An 18853-nucleotide genomic window follows, 5' to 3' on the forward strand; every position below is an offset into this window, starting at 1 on the left:
CTGCCTTCTCCCGATAACCCTTCACATCCGTTCTAATCAAGAAGTGTGCGGGGGTCGCTGTTCGATGCGTTCTTGTTGGGCTGAAGGGCCTGTTTCCATGCTGTATCTCCAAATTAAACTCGAGTACCTTCCTACCACCACAATCCTTTGTCTTCAGTCGGTGAGCTAGTTCTAAATCCATACAACCGAGTTACTGTTAATTCTGAGTATTTTCAGTGCATCTTAATCTTGGAAGCCCCATTTCCAAGTATTGTACTTGCTGTTCATATAGGCCGCAGCTTGCACAATGACAACAAACCTTTGTTGTCATTGTGCAACATCACCACTAATAATGGAAGAGCAGCCTGTGTTATAGCACTGATTTGTGCTGATTCTCTTAACTTTAGAAGTTTAAAACGGCCATATCCAATCTTGACCTGATCTGCTGTTTGCAAAATGCCCAGATTCTGTTGTAATAAGTACGACATCTACAGCCATATACACATCTAAACAGATAGACATTTACCTAAATGGATAGCTTGTTATTGCAGTGCTTTGATAGCACTATTGTTGTAGCTCAATGGGACATCATCGACCTGAAATCTTCATTGTCTTTTTATCCCTGGTTAAAGTATTTCCCACAGATTATTTTCAGATCAGCATTTACAGTATCTTTCTTTTCCTTTGTAGTGATTTTGAGTTTTCTTGGAGTGTTTTTTCAATCAATAGTTGTTGTACAGTGCCCATTATTGTTTGCACTCAGAAGGTAAGAGGTACCTTTGTTAACTCACACTGAGATGGTAATTGAATATTTCAGCATTGAATGGTTTGAGATAATTTTGAGCACCATTTTAAAAATAGGTTTAGCAGCTCTAAAGTGACTATGGAAGAGTGAAGTAGATGGGTCGTTCCCACTTGGATTTTGTAATCTTTGGGAACAGGTACATTCATACGTTGTTCATATCTATAGAATATTTCTAGGAAAGTATTTTTAGAATAACACTATCCTAATGTGGAAAACATGACAGTAAAATATACATTGATTACTCTCACAGTCACCGTTGAAGTGAATTTTAGTCCTTACATTTATAAATGTTTGATTGGGACCATGCATTCGGTGTGTTAAGTGCTTTCTGTTCCTCACTTAAAAAAAAAAAGTATTGTGATTTGCAAAATACAGGACTAAATTGCAGAAATTGTTTCCGACTAGGAGAATGCATACAAACCCTCTGCTTTGGAAATGGTTTCATGATGGATGTTGCACTAGCGCGATTGCCAAGCAGCGATGGTGAGTGGTGACAAATTGATAATTTTGCCCATCTTCTAGAGATTAGTTTGCTGGGAGTTCTCTCAACGGGCTTGTTTGAAACAATGCAAAGGTTTCATTAAATGGGGATGAAAAAAATGGAAAAGTAAAAACCCCGATGGGAATTAATCCAATAAAATTTAATATGACAAGAAGCGCAAATTGAGACAGCTAAAAGCTTTGAGAAAAAAGTAGAAATAAATACTTAGAGACATTTTGAAAAATAGATTCATAGATTTTTTTAAGTGGAGATATAAATACCACATTTAAAAATCAAATAAAAAATGTTAAAGATTGCAATGAAAAAATGTTATTTTTGGAGAAAGAGAACAAACACAATAGGATTTTTTAAATTGAAGGAATGATGTTACTACCATCAGACTGATTTTTAAAATTAATTACGTTTACATCTACTACAACTGAATGGGGACTAGATGAAAGCGTGATGATATATGCTGCCTATCATCCTCCTATCTCCCCATATCCTACATTTTTAAAGTTATCATGGGTCTTCCATTCCAAAACCCAATGATTGCATACTGTTTCATAAGCATCTTAGTAGTTTGAGAAATTAAGTAATGGTTACAGTGAAGTTGACAGGTAATTTGAGAATGATGTACAAGGGAGAGTGCAAAACTGCGTGGGAAATATTGAGATGGATTGGGTCCAATGTGAGTGGGAGTGAGGCACATAGAAGAGAACAACTCTTACTTAGAGACGGGACATATTTTTATGTAGGAGGAGATGGTTTACAAATAATCAAAAAAAAGCCAAGAAAAATAGGAGAAACAAACTAAATCTGTAAACAGTTTTCAGCTGCATAAAGGGGTGGAAGATTGCAACCTTCACGTGGTCCGCCCTGTTTCGACTAATGCAATCAACTCGACGTGCACACACAGAAGATCAAATAGAACAAGTTGTCCTACAACTTTAGGCTGTGCATGCCACATGAAAGAAGAAGAAGCTGCATAAAAACAGACCGCTAGCAGAATTCAGCAGGTCAAGCAGCACCTTTAGAGCCAAAAGGTGTAAGTCGATATTTCAGGTCGGGTGCCACCATCAGGACTGAGAGGGAAGCGAAACAGTAGCCAGTATGCAACAGTGTGAGAGAGGGGTGGGACTGAAGCATGTAGGTGATAGGTGAAACCACGTGGGAGGGGGTGGATGGTCAGATGAAACCAAAGCATGTAGTGGGCGGGGAGAAGGGGATGGGAAGAGTGAACAAAGTGAGAAGAAAAGTAAGTGAACAGGTGAGTATGTGTGGGAGGAGAAAACTGGCGATTTAGGTTTTTAGAGAAATCCTTGATTTGTCGGCTGTTTTTCCGAGACAACGTGAAGTGTCAATGGATTCTGGTCTATGGTGCTGGATTGGGCTGTCTATAACTCTGCAATTTCTTGCTATCTTGGGCAGAGATGTTCTCAAACCAAGCTGGTATAGAACTCGACTGTATGCTTTCTATGGTGCATCTGCAGCAACCTGGCAGCATGCTTTTGATGGTACATCTATAAGTTACTTGTAATTGTGAAATTCAATGCTTTTTGGCTTGTAAGCAACCAAAGTGGAATTTTAGATATTTTCCCTTCAGTTGGCGTTTAGCCTTTCCATAACTATGACAAAGGCCAAAGATTAAGCAATTCTCGATCAGGTAAATGTTTGATGGACCTGAATAACTGGGACAGATCCTTGATTACAGGATGACAGTCAATGGGTGACATTGCAAATGTTTTCAGGTCATTTACCAATATAAATGTTGATAGAAGTATGACAGAAAAAATTGCAATGCAGAAAGAGTAATGCAGTCATGAAGAATGGGAAGACATGACCATAAGTATTTTTCAGGGTTTTGTGATCTGGCAAACACATTACTGCTCGATTTGAGTTGTCAATTTTAATTCTTTAAAAGAAGTATGTAAATCATCTATATTTTGAAGAAAAATAATTTGTATTTATTGAGGTCTGAGATTGTAGCTAATGCAGCAGTAGAAATTGCAGATTAGTGGGACTTTTGAAAGAAAATAGTAATGTTATTAATTTTCTTAACTTGTTAAGTAAGGACTTACAGTTTATATTTATGTTCATCTCACTGTCATTTTATCTATTTATAGCTGTGATTCTGGCTTGTGGTGGCGATGACAGCAACGTCTATTTATTTATACAGGCAGGTGAACAAGTAAGTTGTCATCTGAAATAAATTGAGTGTTCATTTAAAATTGCAGTTCATTTAAAAGTAAATTTCAATGTTTTATTTTCTAATTTGTAAGTGAGGAATTAATGTTTAAAGTCACCGAGTTATTTTCAATTGATAAAATAGATGATCCTTTTAGTGTCTTTTTGTTACATTGTATTTGGATCTAAATAGATTTGAAGTGAAAAAGGCTTTTCTATATTATTTCCCAAAGTGTAAGTGGAGAATGTGCACTAGTGCTGTAGTTTTTCTTTTTTGCATTTTGAGAATATTGAAGGTTGCTTCAGCTTCCAGGTCCTGTGGTTTACCCAGATTGGTGACTTTCTATGGGCAGCAACTGCCTGTCACCTCAAAAACGACTCTTCCTGTCTCCCTCACACATTTGTATTAAATGACATGCAGGTGATACAGTGTGGTTCCCAAGCTATGATCAGCTTGAAGTATGGTCTCAGTTATCAGAGAGCAGCACAAGTTGAAATTAATTGAATTGAATTTATTTGTCATTCAAAATTAACTTGAACAAAATGTCGTTACCATACAGTCATAATAATAAAAAGCACACAATTACATAAATTTAACATAAACATCCATCACAGTGACACTCCTCCAGGCTCCAGTGACTCTCCTCACTTGTGGAAGGTAAAAAAACTAATTTCTTCATTGCTTCTTCTCCCGCGGCCACGCAGTCAAAATGCTGCGTCGAGGTGATCGAGGCTCCAGATATTGAAGTCCCTGCCGGGTGATGGAAGATCCCGTGCCAGGCCATGAAACGGTCCTGCGCATGGGCCGATTCAAGCTTTGCGATTCAGGGCAGACGAAGCTGCTGTGGCTGGAGCTCCCGAAAAGTTGGTAGCCAACCAGAGACCTGCCAGCTCCCGATGTTAAAGATCACGGGGCCCGCAGCCGAAGCCTCCGAAAGTAAGGTCGCAGCCGAAATCGCAGCGCCACCACAGCCTCCGAAAGTCATCCAGCTTGCGAGTCCACAGGCTCTGCGACTGGAGCCCTTACGGTCGATCCCAACTGGAGGCCGCCCAGCTCCTCGATGTTAGGCCGCAGCGCGAACAGAGACGACACGGAAAAAAAGTCGCATTGCCGTTGAAAAAAGAGATTTGAAAAAAGTTTCCTCCAACCCCCCACCCCCTCCCCTCACATAATACACAATTAAAAATAGAATATTACATGCATCTAACATTAATGATAAGACAAAGAAGGAAGAGAGACAGACTGCAGGCGAGTTGCAGACGCAGCTTCTAACGTCATGGTCACTTCTAAAGTGACCAGGCTGTTTCAATGTCTGAATTGTTCCTGATATTTTTTTTAAATGGTGTGTGATTGTAAAGTGTTGGTGTTCAGAGAGACCTAAAAGTTTCAGAAATCAATTGTTAGCAAATCGTATATTGGCCTTTATTGTAACAGGGATATAGTTCAAGAGTTGAAATGTTTTGTGGCACAGTTAGGGTCTTGGCACCTCAAATGTTGTGTACAGAACTGGTCTCCATACCTTCTATGTTTCCACTGTATACTCAGAGTTGAGGAAGTGTAGTGAAAGTCAATTATATAGATTCCTGGATGGTGAGTTTGTCATTGATGGAAGACTACTGTATTCTCGATGATTTTAGAAGAAGGATCTCATTAAAAGGTACAGAGTCTTACAGGATGTAACCTGGTGAATGCACTGCTGAAGTTGGTCTTGACATGTGTGTCCATAATGAAGGGTCATGGACACAGAATAAGTGGTTGACAGAAAGGAGAAGTTGTTTTATCATAAAGAAGTTACGGAATGTATTTGTACACTGTGGATGGCTTGATTGTGATCATGTATTGTCTTTCTGCTGACTGGTTAGCATGCAACAAAAGCTTTTCACTGTGCCTCGGTACACGTGACGATATACTAAACTCAATTTGTACTCAATTCTCTGTCCGAGACGGTTGCTTGTGACTGGATGTGTTCCTCAAGGATCATACTAGGATCTCTGTTGTTTGCAGCATACAGTATATTAATAAGTTGGATGCCATTCGCTGTCAGTAAGGTAAACAAACATAATAGTTGAGTGGCAAATGACAATAGTGCTACCTTCCCAATATTTAACTGAAGGAAATAATGGGTTATCGGGTCTGTCTGTTGTGACAGACAGGCTTTGCATGTCATTTTATTATTACACTCATCCCATTCCCCTGGATATTCCGCATTAATAAATTAAAGTTTTGTCAACTAATTACAAATCAGGCTAATTACAAATCAATAACATTAGCCAACTCCGAAACACGAAGCGCTGAGCATTGGGATCCAGACATCACGGACAAATAGCCCTAGTTCCCTGCTCACATCTGGTAGTGCTCTCTGTCTGAACCAGTTGCGGCGGAGCGCTTTTGAAAGTGGGGGGACTGAGTGATCACTGATCACTGGCCTTGGGGGTACCTGGCGAGGGAGTGGAGCAACCGAGTGGGGAGAGGGTGTGGGAGGGGGATGACCCCCCTCGCAAGGTAGGGACTTTTTGAAATTTGATGTACTAAAATCATGTTTTAGTACATTGTTTGTAGTATTTTTAAGAGGTAACTTTGTAAGGGGTAACTTTTTCCACACAAAGGGTGGTGGGTGTGTGGAGCAAGCTGCCAGAGGAGGTAGTTGAGGCAGGGACTATCCCAACGTTTAAGATAGTGACATTTTGAAATTTAAGACTAACGCATGGATAGGACAGGTTTGGAGGGATATGGACCAAAAGCAGTTAGTATAGCTGGGATATGTTGGCGGGTGTGGGCAAGTTGGGCCGAAGGACCTGTTTTCACACTGTATCACTCTATGACTACATTATACCTCCACCATGCATGAAAGCTTTAAAATCAAGTGGTCGAGTTTTATTGCCTTGTACTCAAGCATAGAAGCATAGAAAATAGGTGCAGGAATAGGCCATTCGGCCCTCCGTGCCATTGCACATGATCATGGCTGTTCATCTAAAATCAGTACCTCTTTCCTGTTTTTCCCCATATCCCTAGATTTTGATAGCCCTAAGAGCTAAATGTAACTCTCTCTTGAAAACATCCAGTGAATTGGCCTCCACTGCCTTCTGTGCCAGTGAATTTCACAGATTCACAACTTTCTGGGTGAAAAAAGTTTGACCTCATCTCAGTCCTAAATGGCCTACCCCATATTCTTAAACTGTGACCCCTGGTTCCGAACTCCCCCCAACATCGGGAACATTTTTCCTGCAGTTACAATAAGTGAAAATCCAGCAGGCAAGCAGGATGCTTTCTCCAACCACCCCAATTTCACGGCCACTATCTTCCACCGCTTCTACCCAGTGCTTGGTGCCTACTTCCAGCAGCCACTAGTTGTCCTCCAGGATGCACCGAGCCGCAGCCTGGTCCATGTCGGGCACCAGGGTGAATTCGGCACAGAGACTCTCACTGTTCGGCGCAACGCTTCCGACGCCTCCGATGGCCCAGGACTCTTGCACTGAGGCTGCTCCATCGCCAGAGCTGCAGCAAATGATTCACCAGCCCGGAAAACACTCGCCAACCCCGGCTCCCCGTCCGCATCTTCCCTCGCCGCTGCTTCTGCTTCCATCCCTCCCTCCGCCCCGGCTCTCCAACACCCGCGGCCGATGCAGTTGATATGAGTTTTGGAAATCTTGTTGATCATAGACTTTCGCACGATAGAGCGGGAGAAATTTGTGAGAGCGTGAGAGAAATGCGTGATTCTCACACTCAATGAGTGAGAGTTGGCAGCCCTGAATAGATGTTGCCACCTATGGTATGATTATATGCCATGGATGGTCTATCAATTGCAGCTACCCCACCTAATCTAATCGGTCTGAAGAAGGATCCTGACCCAAAACATTGCCTATACATTTCCTCCCCAGATGCTGTCTAACCTGCTGAATTCCCCCAGTATTTAGTGTTTAGCAAAGGCATGATATAATATTGCTTTATTGGAAAAAAAATGCTAACCCTGTGCTAATCCAGTGATGAAATCTTTGTAACAGTTTCAGAAAATCCATTCACTTAGAGGGCATGAAGACTGGGTTCGAGGAGTTGAATGGGCTGCATGTGGTAAGTGTTTACATAGGTTACATACATTCACTGAAGCATCCTTAATTTGTTATTTAAACAAATTGTGATTGCGGCCAACTGCCATTCAAACTATTATTTTCATAATTTGAAATGTCTTTCAAATATAAAAATGTGTTGATGCTGTATACCGGGAACAAAAACCGAAAACACAAGAAATACTCAGCAGATCAGGCTGCAACTGTGGAAAGCAAGACATTCAATGTTTTAATCTGAGAGTTGTCATCGGAACAGTTCTGAAACATGAAATCTCTCTTTCCACAGATGCTGCTTGATTGGCAAGTGTTTCCAGCATTTTATTAATAAGATCTAACATAGTTTATTCAAAATCCTTAATTTAAATCATTGAATTAAATGTCACTTTCTTAGGGAGTGATATCTAGGTATTACAGAAGTTTCATAAATGACGATGAGCCATATTTCTTTTGTGCTGCATTAGATGGGAACCTCTTGTTAGCAAGCTGCTCACAAGACTGCTTGATACGCATATGGAAAATATTCATAAGAACAGAATCTTCTTCCAAGGATTCTGATGAAGGGATTATCAAACTGAAGGAAGATGTCTTTAATGTCCGTAGTAAGCGTAAGTATTAAAGGTGGGCATACACTTAAAAATAATGGTCCAGACTTCAGAGAACCATTAAAGGTGAAATGACTAGCATTTGCTGTGAAGCTCACAGTCCCTTGGCCAGTTTAGCACATGCTTTGCTTAACATGCAAGTTCCCAAGTTGCTCCGATTGGTTCAGTGTGCCTTTGAAGGCTGTGCCATTTCCTAAGAAATCAAGGACATTTTTGATGTAGAAACGAGGAGCTGTAGATGCTGGTTTACAAAAAAAAAGACACAAAGTGCTGGAGCAGCTCAGCGGGTCAGGCAATATCCCTGGAGATCAATAAGTGACTCTTGGATTCAGAATCTTCTTCAGGCTGATTGTGGCGCAGTTGAACGAAGCTGGAAGAGCAGAAGAGGCAGAACAAAGCATGGCAGGTAATAGATGAACACAGGCGAGCAAAGTATTGGATAAGCAGATTGTTGGACAAGGCTAGAGATGAGAAAAAGCAGGTGTGAGACAAAGCAATTGAAGAGTTGCAAATTGTGAAGCCAGAGGAAGGAATGTAGGGGGAGGGATGCAAATCCAGGTGGGACACGGGCGGAGGTGGAGAAAAGAGGAGGAGAAGGGGTAGGGGAGGAAGCTGTAAAAGATTACCTAAAGTTGGAGAATTCAATGTTCATACCATTGGGTTGTATGCTACCCAAGCGGAATATGTTGTTCCTACAGTTATAGAGATCACATCTTTAGTGATTCGCTGCTGAGTTAAAAAAGAGTCTGCTGATATCACTGTTGCCAGATGTAAAGGATCCACTTTAGCTGATGCCTAGCTGCAAAAACTCGAGTCTTTGCCTAAATTTTGTGGCAAACATTTTTACTGAGCCTGATGATAGGAGCCATCTTGTTGCGATTATTATTGAGTCAATATTTTTTTTCTGGAAAATGTTGGAATACCTGTCTGAAATTTCATAATGTTGTCTCAGTGTAAAGTTTACGTACAAGTAGGAGTAAGCTACTTGGCCCCTGAGGCTTGCTTTGCTGTTCAAGAATATTATGGCCAATCTGATGGAATCTCAGCTCAACATTCCCACCTCGGTCACCTTTTGTATCGTGTAACCCTTGCTTGCTATCTATCTACCTCTGCCTTAAAAATATGGAGAGAATTTGCTTCCATAGCCCTAAGAGGAGAAAAGCTCCACAGACCCATGGCTCCAAGGAAAAAAAAAATCACCTCATGTCTGTTTTAAATGTGTGATCTCGTACCTTTTTAAACAAGTAGATATGGGAAATAAGGTTGCTATAGCCATTGGACATTTAAAGCCTTGTTTTTTAGTGTGAACCAGACAACCCATGGGTCCCATTCGTGACCCCAGTCAAATACACACTGCGCACGTGCGGATACTGGCAACCCTCCCCAACTGAGCATGCGCGGCTACCAGGCCCAGCAACCCTCACGCAACTGTGCAGGCGTGGCTGATGGGCCCGGCAAGTGGGCACGCACTGCGCAGGCGCGACTGCTACGTTCAAACTCGTCCCGTTCAGAGTAGAAAGTTAATTAAAGTTTTTAAAGGGAGTTACTTTGTAAAATCGAACAGAACTTGATACTGCACACCGCAGGCGAATGGTGAGTAAGGTGCCCCTAAAATTGTTGCACTATCATGTACCATTTCGGAGGTATTTTGGGAACATGTATACAACCTGTGGACCTGTTGGGTCCCCATTGTGACGCCAGTCAAAATGGCAATCTGACAATGGCGGCGGGCAAGGCAACTCTTCCCCCAACTGCGCAGCCACGGCTGACGGGGAAGGCAAGTGGGAGTAAAGTAAATTAAAGTTTATAAAGGGAAATACTTTGTAAATTCGAACAAAACTTGCTACTGCACACCTCAGGTCAATGGTGCGTAAGGCGCCCCTAAAACTGTTGTGTTATTGTGTAACGTTTTGGCTGTATTTCGGGAACATCCATCAAGATGAGACTTTTTGAGACTTTTAGTTATATAATAATGTATTGATAGATAGATAGATAGATAGATAGATAGATAGATAGATAGATAATATTTTAAATAATTGATTCATTTGAGCTCAAAGTCTTGTTGGTTCATCTCTGTCAAATAATTACATGGCTTTTGATTTGATCATGATATTTTAGTTTATATCTGTAGCACTTACAGCTTTTTCAATATTACACAACAACATGAAACTCAGTGACTACAAATGATTCTTGAGCTCATTCTTAGTTTTTTTAAGTTCCTAAATTCATGACAAATTTTAAAAGCACTCTATTGACTGTCTTAGATTTGTTACGTCCCTCTGAGAGGATCATGGCATTTAAAAAAAAAAAGTAAGAATGTCTCATCATGGTGGTGCATTTTTGGGGTGATTGAAATGAATTTTTACTTCGCATTTATTCAAGTATATTTGATATTGACTCATGGTGCGTAAAACTTTGTTTTTACTTTGAATCATTGATACGATATTAATGAAATTCTTAATGCCTAATACTGCAGACGCTGCCCAATTTAAATAATGGCTACATCCCGCAGACCCTTGCATAAGTCAGACAATAAATGTGCAATTGCATTTTTAAAATGGTGATTCACATTACTTATTTACTGCATATACAGTATTATGATTTTTACTTTAGTACTTTAAAGTAAAGTACTTTACTTTTTTGATTATATTGATTTGTTAATTTTCTCACTGGCTTAATGAATAGTAAATTTTTGCAGAGTTTTGCATTACATAAGAAGGAAATTTTTCCAAAATGCAAAAAACATGTGCATTTATGAAACGCAGATACTTAGCGAGTGAAACGCAAGCTGAACCCGATGTTGGATCTCTAGGTTGGTGAGTACGGGTGAAGCCAAATGAAATGCTTGTGCCGTCAGACGGTATGGCTAATGTCAAGCTGGCTCATGGGTCTCAACACATTTTGTGCTCTGTTGTTTGACTGGACCATCAGCACTAAATATAGTTACGATATGATAAAACTTTATTCATTCCCGGAGGGAAATTGGTATGCCAGCAGAAAAAAAAGCGAGAAAAAAAGAAAATGCCAAGGCACAAAAAGATACAAAAAGAAAAGGCTGGCTGCCATGTGCGCAGCGCCTTAACCGGAATGAACGAACAAACAAACAGGCTTATCCCCTCGACAGAGTATTCTAAAACTAGAATGCTCCCCCTCCCTCAAACCATGTTCGTTCTCCCACCGCCCCTCACAGCGGTCCCCCCACGCCAGGTCCCCATTGTTCTTCATGGTGGTCCCCCTACACCGGGTCCCCATTGCCTTTTCTTCCCCCTCGCACTCATCGACTGCTGATTGCAGGCCGATCGCGAGGCTCCCGTTACTGCCAAGGCCCACCGCTGCTGATGCTCTTGCTGCCGCCAAGGCCCCCAACGCAGCCACCGGAGTCTTTTGGCCCAGAAAGGCCTCGCCGCCAGGCTTTTCCGCAGTTCCATGGGAGTCCTGTGGGGCAAGTCGGGCATACCGGGGCACATTCTAATCGGCAGTGCAGTTGTTTGCTGGTTGGATCGGGCTCGAGGCATAACTTAGAAAGTTTACATTATGCTGTTTGATAAATCCTCCTAGCATATACTGTACAATGAAAAGAATAATGGGCCAAAGCTACCTTGTGCTACACCAAAGGGTATATCATGCAGCTGTGTCACATAGTCCTCAAGGCTAACAAACGACTTCCTTCAACATATATATGATTGGAGCTAGACAAAAGTGCAGCAGCATCTATTGAGCAAAGGAAATAGGCAATGTTTCGGGACAAATCCCTTCTTCAGACTGAGCCAACTTCGTACCTGATCTGACCGGCCGGCCCAGTTTTCTAGGCAATCTATGGTGTCAAAAGCTGCTGTGAGGTCTAAGAGGAACAGCATTGAGACTTTGTCCTCGTCAGTGCTAACTCTAATGTCACTGACTTTTTTTTATCAGGGCAGTCTCAGTGCTATAATCTGAAAACCGATTGAAATTTCTCTAAAATATCATTTTGATTTAGAAAGTGTGGTATTTGTTTGAATACCACTTTCTCCAGTAGTTTGCAGATAAAGGGTGGATTTAATATTGGTCTTTAATTACTTAGTAGCCTACTGTCTAAATTTGGTTTCTTTAACAGAGGCTTTATGACAGCGGTTTTATAAGCATCTAGGAAAATTCCAGTCTCTATGGAGTTGGTAGGGAATTGAAGAATACAGTTGAACAGAGGGATCTGGGTATAACCGTGCATAGTTCCTTGAAGGTGGAATCTCATATAGATAGGGTGGTAAAGAAAGCTTTTGGTATGCTAGCCTTTATAAATCAGAGCATTGAGTATAGAAGCTGGGATGTAATGTTAAAATTGTACAAGGCATTGGTGAGGCCAAATCTGGAGTATGGTGTACAATTTTGGTCGCCAAATTATAGGAAGGATGTCAACAAAATAGAGAGTACAGAGGAGATTTACTAGAATGTTGCCTGGGTTTCAACAACTAAGTTACAGAGATAGGTTGAATAAGTTAGGTCTTTATTCTCTGGAGCGCAGAAGGTTAAGGGGGGACCTGATAGAGGTCTTTAAAATGATGAGAGGGATAGACAGAGTTGATGTGGACAAGCTTTTCCCTTTGAGAATAGGGAAGATTCAAACAAGAGGACATGACTTCAGAATTAAGGGACAGAAGTTTATGGGTAATATGAGGGGGAACTTCTTTACGCAGAGAGTGGTGGCGTTGTGGAATGAGCTCCCAGTGGAAGTGGTGGAGGCAGGTTCATTGGTATCATTTAAAAATAAATTGGATAGGCATATGGATGAGAAGGGAATGGAGGGTTATGGTACGAGTGCAGGCAGGTGGGACTAAGGGGAAAAAAATTTGTTCGGCATGGACTTGTAGAGCCGAGATGGCCTGTTTCCGTGCTGTAATTGTTATATGGTTATATGGTTATATGGAGTTGTTTATAATTGTAAGAACAAAACTGGATAAACTGTTAAAAACTGTAGGAACCTTGTCGAAATGACAGGTAGTGGGTTTGTTTTCAGCCACAATTTCACAAAGTTCTGAGGTAGAAATACTTATGAAACTGCTCATTTTTGCACGCGACTTATTAGGTCGGCAGCAGAGGGCAGTAGAATCTAAAGGGATACCAGCTCTGATAGTCTTGAGAGGTGCAACTTTATGAAGTGTCGTAGCTAGGTTACCGTTAAAAGCTTTTATCATTGTGTCAACAGAATCTCCCTGGGTGAGAGGAGCGTATGTTCTTACAAGTACAGAAAATGTGAGTTCTGCTGCTGGATCTAAAAAGCGCCTTTTACATGTAGACCCCCAAAGGGCGCCTAAACAACTTTAAAAACACACAGTAATGGTCACAAACAGTAAATCAGGCACCACCATGGTATCAATTTTTAACCCTGGGGATATCACCAGGTCCAGTGTATTTCCATGTTTGTGAGTGGCCTCATTTACATATAACATGTAAATGAGGCCACTTGAGGGTGTCAAGTAAGCTCAGAAACTGTTGCTTTGAGGTCTGTGCTGTTTACATGAATGCTAAAATCTCCATTGAAAAAACAGAATCTCCAAAGGTCAACCTCTGTGCACATAAAATCTTTTGTAAAAATTACAGCTATACCCCCATCCCTACCACTTTTCCTGACAGATTGGAAGAAATTATAGTTAAGTGTGCAAGCTTCAATAAGTGTTGACATTAAATGAATGTGCAACCATGTCTCCACCAAAAACATAAAATGTAGATTATTTTCAGATATGATGTCATTGATGATAAAAGTATTGTTGATTAATGATCCACGATTGAGCAGACCCATTTTATACTGTTTCATGCATGTGATTTCAGATTGTGGGGAAGAAGTTCTCGTAGTTGATTTTTTTACTGGCACTAGATTTAATCTGTCCACAGTGTGCAGAGATTGATTTAAAATGGATCTCGATGTAATCCTCAAGGGGATAGTGAGTGGTTGTCCAGAGAGTCTATGTAAAATTGAGGAAGAACTATTGTTTTTATCTGAAACATGAGCGGGCTGGGCAGAGGTTTTTTTCCAGAGCAGAGAGGGAGGGAGTGTTTGTGGGCTATGGACTGGCCGTAGGTAGGTCCAGATCATGGCCAGCATGTGGGGACAAATTAATTAATCAGTCAAGTGGGGTCATATGCACCAGGGTGTGGGAGATTGCAACCTGCACGTGGTCCACCCTGTTTCGAATGCAATCAACCTGGCGTGCACCATCAAATAGAACAATTTGTCCTACAATTTTAGGCTGTGCAAGCCATACGCAAGAAGAAGAAGGAGATATGCACCGCGTGTAATAGATTATTAGACTGCTTTCGTGAGCCATGGCTGGTAGGGTGAATGCCGTCTTTCATAAACAGCGCTGGATTTCCCCAGAAAAGATTAAAATTGTCAACAAAATGAAAGCTGTTTGAGCTGCAAAATGACTGCAATCATGTGTGGTAATGTAAAATCTTGCTGAAGCGACAACTTCGACGATTAAATGTCGGAAATGGTCCAGAGACAACAAACGTTTCTCCGAGTCCTTCAATGAGTTTAAAATGGAGACAAAATCGTGTTTCAGTTGCTCGGATTGTGTCTGGGATGTGTCATTTGTGCCCACATGGATAATGACATTTTTCACATCTGGATATTTATCAAGAAAGCTCGTAAACTGGGTTAAGACGTCCAAGACTTTAGCTCTAGGGAAAGAGTAAGTTACCGCTGAATTCACCCTCATGCTTTTCATAATGGAGTCACCAATTATAAGCAACGTCGGAGGAGGGGACGAGGGAGGAGGGTCCACTGCTGCTGAAGTTGCCTTTGGATAACCCTCTTCGTGGGGGTAGGCCGTCTCTTGAGTCCTGCTGGAACCACAACCTGAGAGGCACCCCATGTGGGAGGGGGCGGACGCCTCCAGGCCTTTGCCGGAGCTACAATGTGGGAGTCAAGAGTCAAGAGTCAATTTAATTGTCATTTGGACCCCTGGAGGTCCAAACGAAATGCCGTCTCTGCAGCCATACACCACACACAAATAGACCCCAGACACAACACAACTACATTCAACATAAACATCCACCACACAACTGTGATGGAAGGCCAAACAAACTCTTCTCTCCACTGCACTCTCAGATCCCCCCCCCCCCCCCCCCCCCCCCCCGGTACGTGGCTGAAGCCATGGCGGGGGAGAGACTGCCAGGGACCGATACTGAGTCTAAAGATGGGGATGCAGTGGACAACTCTGGATGGGCAGGGCCAGCGAGAGGCACTGGAGCATAATCGGCCGGTGGTGATGCATGCCTTGTCGCAGTTAACAGATCCATGAGAGATAATGTACGACGAACGGTATGGCTATGCAGTGACGGGAATTTATGCTCATCCAGGATGTTAAATCTATCAATTAGTCGTTGCGGTTGCGATGGTGGGAGGCGAGAGGGCCGTCTTCCACGTTGCTTTCTTCTGTGGACAACAGACCATGGGTCTGTTGACTACGTGTAGAGCTGGTCATAGTCCTGGGTCTGGCTCCATGCTGTGTCCAGGGGGCAAAGGGCTTTGTTCTAGGACGGTGCAGTAGAACACGGGACAGTAGAGTCCTACCCTTCAGCAACATTAGTGGGTCCAGCAGGACCTAAGGCCGGCCACCAGGGAGTCGAGGAATTGTTCATCCTCGCGGATCGTATGTAGGGTGGATAATCTGCCTTCCAACTCCGTGATTTTCTTACTCAGACAGACAGTTGTCGCATCCAGATGTAGAGGTGAGTGGGGGCATGATGAAGTAGAGTGATCCGTTGATGTCTGGCTCGGCCTCCATGCCTCTCGCGTGCTTACTCTCTGGGTCCATGGGTTCACCTTCCGGACGGAGCCTCAACAAACTCCATCCTGCAAGCGCTGACGACCTGGGGCTCCTCGGCGTCGTCCCCGGACTGCCCCGTAGGCTCAGGCCCGGCGGCAGGCCCAGGCTGTGCGGCAGGCCCTGGGCTCGGCGTGCCGCCCTCACCGGCGGGGGGGGGGGGGGGGGGGGGGGGGGGGGGGGGGGGCGGGGGGGGGGGGGGGGGGGTGCGGCTTGCTCCACGAGTCCACCTGGGGTGGCGGCACTACCATCAGGCACTTGGTTGAGCCCTGCGTGTCGATGGGCTCTGGGTGCCGGACCGGCGGCCCGGTGAGGCGGCAGCAGACTCTGCGCCTGTTGCCGGGAGCGGAGCCACCTGAGGATGATGTCCGCCATCATAAAAGGTTTCAGTGGATTCACTGGAGGATGTTGCAGTAATGCACTCTTATCATCATATCAGCAAAGGGGAGATCTGTTCACATTTCTGACATTGAATGCAAGGTGTCAGTTTCTGCTCCATGTTGGATCAGGCCTAACCAGAGATACATATGTGTGCATACCCAGTGAATCAATAAAGCAAAAACTTGAAAGACAAAAAATAAATGGCATTTAATGACTGGAATAACGATTAAACAAAATACATATGACTGTAAATAACATTCAACATAGTTGTTTAAGACTGATTCAAGTTTGCAAACAAATAGCGGGTGAAAAGACTATCATTTTGCTTACTTTGCTCACTTCATTCAAATTGTTAATTGTTTTACACAGAGGGTGACGAGTGCCTGGAATGCACTGTTGGTGGTGGTGGTTGAGGCTGATACTATAGTGGCATTTAAGAGACATGGGAATGGAGGGATAAGGATTATAATAAGGCTTATTATAAAGGATATAAAGATAGGATTTAGTCTTGCCATCACATTCTGCACATTGTGGGCTGAAGGGCCTGTTGCTATGCTGCACTGTACGATGTTCTATGTTAACATTCTGTGAAGTTACAGTCACTTTTTTCTTTTCTCTAGAGGGCGAGGTGTCATATGCAGTGACACTGGAAACAGTATTGTCTGGTCATGAAAACTGGGTTTATGGGCTACATTGGCATCCTCCTATTTACAAAGGTAAGATTTCACATTGCTTTTAAAATATTCAGCTTAATATTTAGAGTGCAATAAAAAAAATTGTGCAGACGCACCACCGATTTTACAGCAATTGATGGTCCGGCACCACCAACAATCTGGACCAAATTACAAGAGCACACTTGAAATCCCCGCCGGAAGTCGCCCCGAAAATGTGGCGCCTAGTCCGGGCGAGGCAGCAGATCTCGACCTCGTCGGGATTTCTGCGGCCAGGCTTCCAATTGGTGGGTCGAATTTACCCCTGCGGTCAAGGCTCTGGAATTCTGGCCCGGCCAGAGCCGGCAGACCCTTTGTCATAATAACCGGCTTACGAAGCTGACTTTGTGGGCCGATATCTTGCCCTGCCAGCAGCCTAGGCAGACTTTTCCAGTACCGTTCGACTCCTCTTGGAGGTCTGCTTCAGGCGGCAGGGATGGTGGGCATGCCCACCTTACCACAAGTTTGGAAGATCTTGGGTCGGTGTGGGTTGTCAGGGTGCAGGTGGCCGCTGATCTGGCCCTCGTCGGACTTCCAAGAGCAATTCATTAACCGTTGCTCGAGCTGCCCGAGCAAGAAATGCAAGTTTCGCTGTAAAATTAATTTACATTTAATGTTTTTTTTAAAAACGTTTCTTGCAGTCCATGGTGCTTTACAGACACGGGATGGGTTTTATTAGTGGGTCAGAGGTGTAATGTATCATTATTATGTGAATTCCATTGTTCCGGAAAATCGGATAATCCGGCAAGGCTCTGGAACAAGAGTGCCAGAAAACCAGTGGGCCTCTGTTATGAAATAAGTTCATAAGTGATAGGAGAAGAATTAGGCCATTCTGCCCATTGAGTCTACTCTGCCATTCAATCATTACCAATCTATTTTTCCCTCTCAACCCCATTCTCCTGCCTTGTCCCCATAACCTTTGTCATCCTTACTAATCAAGAACCTGTCAATCTCTACTTGAAAATACCCAATGACTTGACCTCCGCAACCGTATGTGGCAATGAATTCCACAGTAGTCTCTCCCACTAGTGGAAACAACAAACTCTCCACATCCACTCTATCCAGGCCTTTCAATATTTAGTAAGTTTCATTGAGGCTCCTCCCTCATCCTTCTAAACTCTAGCGTGTACAGGACCAGAGCTGTCAAATGCTAGAGTAACGCAGACCAACTAAACAATATGATAAACCTAACTTTATACATAATGGCCCAGATTTTATTAAAAACTCACTCCATATTAAAAGTGCATTAAATTTGTACGCTATCATTCTACATATAAAAAAAATAGTGTGGAGGCTGTCACCTCCCCTCTTTTTCCTTGTCCTGCCTCGGGGCTGATGATAATTTTAAAATGGTCTAATCTGTGCTCTATTCTTCCTCAATTAATTTTTGTATGAAATGAATTAAGTGTAGAATTTGAATGTATTTGCTCATAAAATGGAAAACTACCAAGACACTAATCTTGCTCTTTTTATTTTTAATTACACTGGCAGTCTATCTAAAAATGTATCGGTGTTAAAATTAAAATGTTAATTAACCACATAATTTGGTATCTTCAGCAACCTTAGTGGTAGAATATAAAAATATAATATAAATCATGTCTTTAATCCAAAAATCTAATTTATTAATATAAATTCTAGCTTGAATCCTTGTAATCCTCAATTCCCACCTCATTATAACTATTCTTTACCCCTACTTTTGTTCTTTTCCTTACACCAAGCTTACTTGTCACTTAAATAATCCTTTTCTGATCCAGTTGGCTTCATGTTGTGGCGGTCCCTGATGGTGAGCCATGCACAGTGCAAACCATCGGCTCTGGAGGGGGGAGTCACGTGTCTTGGTG

General features: G+C 42.6%; 1 protein-coding gene across 2 annotated transcripts in view; it reads left to right on the top strand.

The window, feature by feature from the left end:
• Window positions 1–18853, top strand: part of elp2 (elongator acetyltransferase complex subunit 2) — a 129497-nt gene that overhangs the window by 16435 nt on the left and 94209 nt on the right. For both annotated transcript variants that reach the window (XR_008726257.1, XM_055662767.1), the window contains exons 5-9: window positions 1190–1267; window positions 3392–3456; window positions 7455–7521; window positions 7979–8122; window positions 16923–17018. Coding sequence is in view for 1 of the 2 variants with exons in the window: in XM_055662767.1 (XP_055518742.1) it covers window positions 1190–1267; window positions 3392–3456; window positions 7455–7521; window positions 7979–8122; window positions 16923–17018 (450 nt within the window). In the remaining variant the exon portion in view is untranslated. The remainder of the gene's footprint in view (window positions 1–1189; window positions 1268–3391; window positions 3457–7454; window positions 7522–7978; window positions 8123–16922; window positions 17019–18853) is intronic.

This window comes from Leucoraja erinacea, chromosome 2 (assembly GCF_028641065.1).
Source record: "Leucoraja erinacea ecotype New England chromosome 2, Leri_hhj_1, whole genome shotgun sequence".
In the NCBI taxonomy this organism is placed as follows: domain Eukaryota; kingdom Metazoa; phylum Chordata; class Chondrichthyes; order Rajiformes; family Rajidae; genus Leucoraja; species Leucoraja erinaceus.